The sequence below is a fragment of the Apaloderma vittatum genome, unplaced genomic scaffold (genome assembly GCF_000703405.1).
Source record: "Apaloderma vittatum isolate BGI_N311 unplaced genomic scaffold, ASM70340v1 scaffold7935, whole genome shotgun sequence".
NCBI lineage: Eukaryota > Metazoa > Chordata > Aves > Trogoniformes > Trogonidae > Apaloderma > Apaloderma vittatum.
Window position 1 is genome coordinate 1 of NW_009717594.1, and position 2,320 is coordinate 2,320.

Sequence of the window (2,320 nt, forward strand, 5' to 3'; positions counted from 1 at the left end):
GCAGGAGACGAAGTGCAGGTGAGCGAGAGAGCCACGGCACCGGCGAGGGCCGGGGAAGGCGCGGGAGGAAGTCTCGCGCCCTCCCCGCGGGGGACAATCCAGTCGAGGAGCGTTGTTTCCAGGAGGTGGCATCGCGTGGGAGAAGTGGAATGATTTAAAAGAGGAATTTTTAAAATAAAGTGCCTTCAAGGGGACATTTCTGGTGAGCACCAACAAAGCGTGTGCTTACTCTATAGCCTTCGGTCTGTACGTCACAGCCTGTGATCACGTAGTGTTCGCTTTCAGGAAGACCCTAGGGCGGTCATGGCACACGCACCTGAGCATACACAACAAAGGCACATTACTTAGTCTCCGAGGGGTTACAGCGGTAGTTCATTTGTGTCACAAGCTAACTGTGACTGTGGGAAGAAGCAAGTAACTGCTGAACTGTCTCTTATGAACCTCCAGTTTTACTTGATTGCATTAGGGTTTTTTGAGGTAATATTTTTGACTGAGTATTCTATATACTGGATATACCTGCCTAAGAAAACAGCATATCATCACTGAAGGAGAAGCGAGGGCATACTATGTTCAGACCTGTGACTGTGGTACAAGTGCAAAATAGCTTAGTGAGAATTTAACTTTACCATTTGTGTCACTTCAAACAAATTTCAGATTCATGCTCATCCTATAGAATGCTGTCACATGTTTTCATGTAAAATTATAATTTGACAGCTGAGCTTGGAAAATACCAATCAGCTCTTTGGAAAAATGGCATGTATAGACAGTTCAGTTTTGTAGTTTTAGTACGATTTCTTTTTGGACTGCTGCTCTACGTAGCATACAGACATTTTAAAAAGAAAGGGCTCACGTGCATGTCCTCTGTCACTGTATTAGCACTTGCGAGTGCTATGATGATAATGTCAAAATTGTGCAGCAAATGAGCATGTTAGTTGCACATTCCTTATGTTCAAACTTAGCATGTTTCACTTGCACTTCCATTCACTGTGCATCAGCTTGCTTTGCAGGACTGTGGAGCAGACTGTGCTAAGTTCCAGAAGAGTGAACTGGAGTACAAATTCAACAAGAAAGCCTTAGAAAGGCCCTATACCTCTGAACACTCCTGGGGAAAGACATACGGGGAGCACAAGCGTCACTTGGAGTTTAGTCATGACCAGTATAGAGATCTAAAGAAATATGCAGAGGAGATTGGCATTTTCTTCACCGCTTCAGGCATGGATGAGGTATGTAAACCATACTGGCAATGACAAGTAGAGTCCAGCTGTTATGTCTGTTGGTTATTACTTATGTACAGTAGTTCTTACCTAGAAAGAATACTAAATACGTGAATTTCCAGATGAGGAAACTAATTGTGCTTCTTCCAGTTCATTTGTGTCACTGCAATGGTTGAGCAGATGGCTGAACATTTTGGAAGATCTGACATGTATGCTGAGGTATTTATGCACAGTAAATCTTATTAGAGACAAGGCCTCAGTTTAACTCCATAAACATTCAATATTTTGAGATTTTAGATCAAGACTGCAGTCTGACCATTATCCAGTGTTGTCTGGTGCATTGGCTCCAACATTTCAAACTTGCCCTGTATTTAAACCAGATCTATTTCTCAATTTAATCCCTCTTTATTTCCCTCTTTTTTTTTTTTTTACTTTCTGGTGTTTGCTAGACCCCAGCTGGTGTTCGTGAGGAGCAGAAATGCTTAAATTCCTTTTTCTTTTACTAATCTCATTGAGAGGGTCTCCACATTTCCATGTGACAATTTTTGTCAGTGAGCTCTTGAACAGTCAGTCACCAGCTTGTAAACTCCATGAAGCTCATCTGCTGCTGTTCCCCCTTAAGTACTTCAACACTTGCATGTTGCTTACCTCAAAATAATGTTGATTACAGTATTAATAAATGCAATGTACAATTGAAATGTGTATACTAGAAAGATCAGTATAGATCAGAGTGTTTTACTTTTCTTAGTGGCCTATAAAACATAGAGAACCGAAATGAAAGAGACCCTCCAGAAGCAAGCTGGCCACTCTTGGATAAAGCAAGCACAGCAATGTCTCTATCTTTCTGCAAGTAGTCTTATCAAGGGTGGGACAATGATGCCATTCTCACTGTCTTATTGACCAAAATCCTCAAATTGCTGTGTCCCAGCTGAGATGGTATGAGCACCAAACACCATAAAAAAATTACTTCAGACAGACAAAAAGGTGTTGTGCATGTACTGCAGTAGGCCAATGCCATGTGCTCAGAAATAGATCTGTGAAAAGAGAGTGGTGTTTCTTTTATGGTTGTCTTCCTGTCTAGGAGGCCTGCTGAACAAAACCTAATA

At 41.7% G+C, this 2,320-nt stretch overlaps 1 protein-coding gene across 1 annotated transcript in view; it reads left to right on the plus strand.

Moving 5' to 3' along the window:
• Window positions 1–1,007: 1,007 nt before the first annotated feature.
• The window catches only part of NANS (N-acetylneuraminic acid synthase), a gene marked incomplete at its 5' end in the record, with an annotated part of 6,210 nt that continues 4,897 nt past the window's right edge, over window positions 1,008–2,320 (plus strand). The window contains one exon of the mRNA XM_009869959.1: window positions 1,008–1,223. Coding sequence (XP_009868261.1) covers window positions 1,008–1,223 — 216 coding nt within the window. The remainder of the gene's footprint in view (window positions 1,224–2,320) is intronic.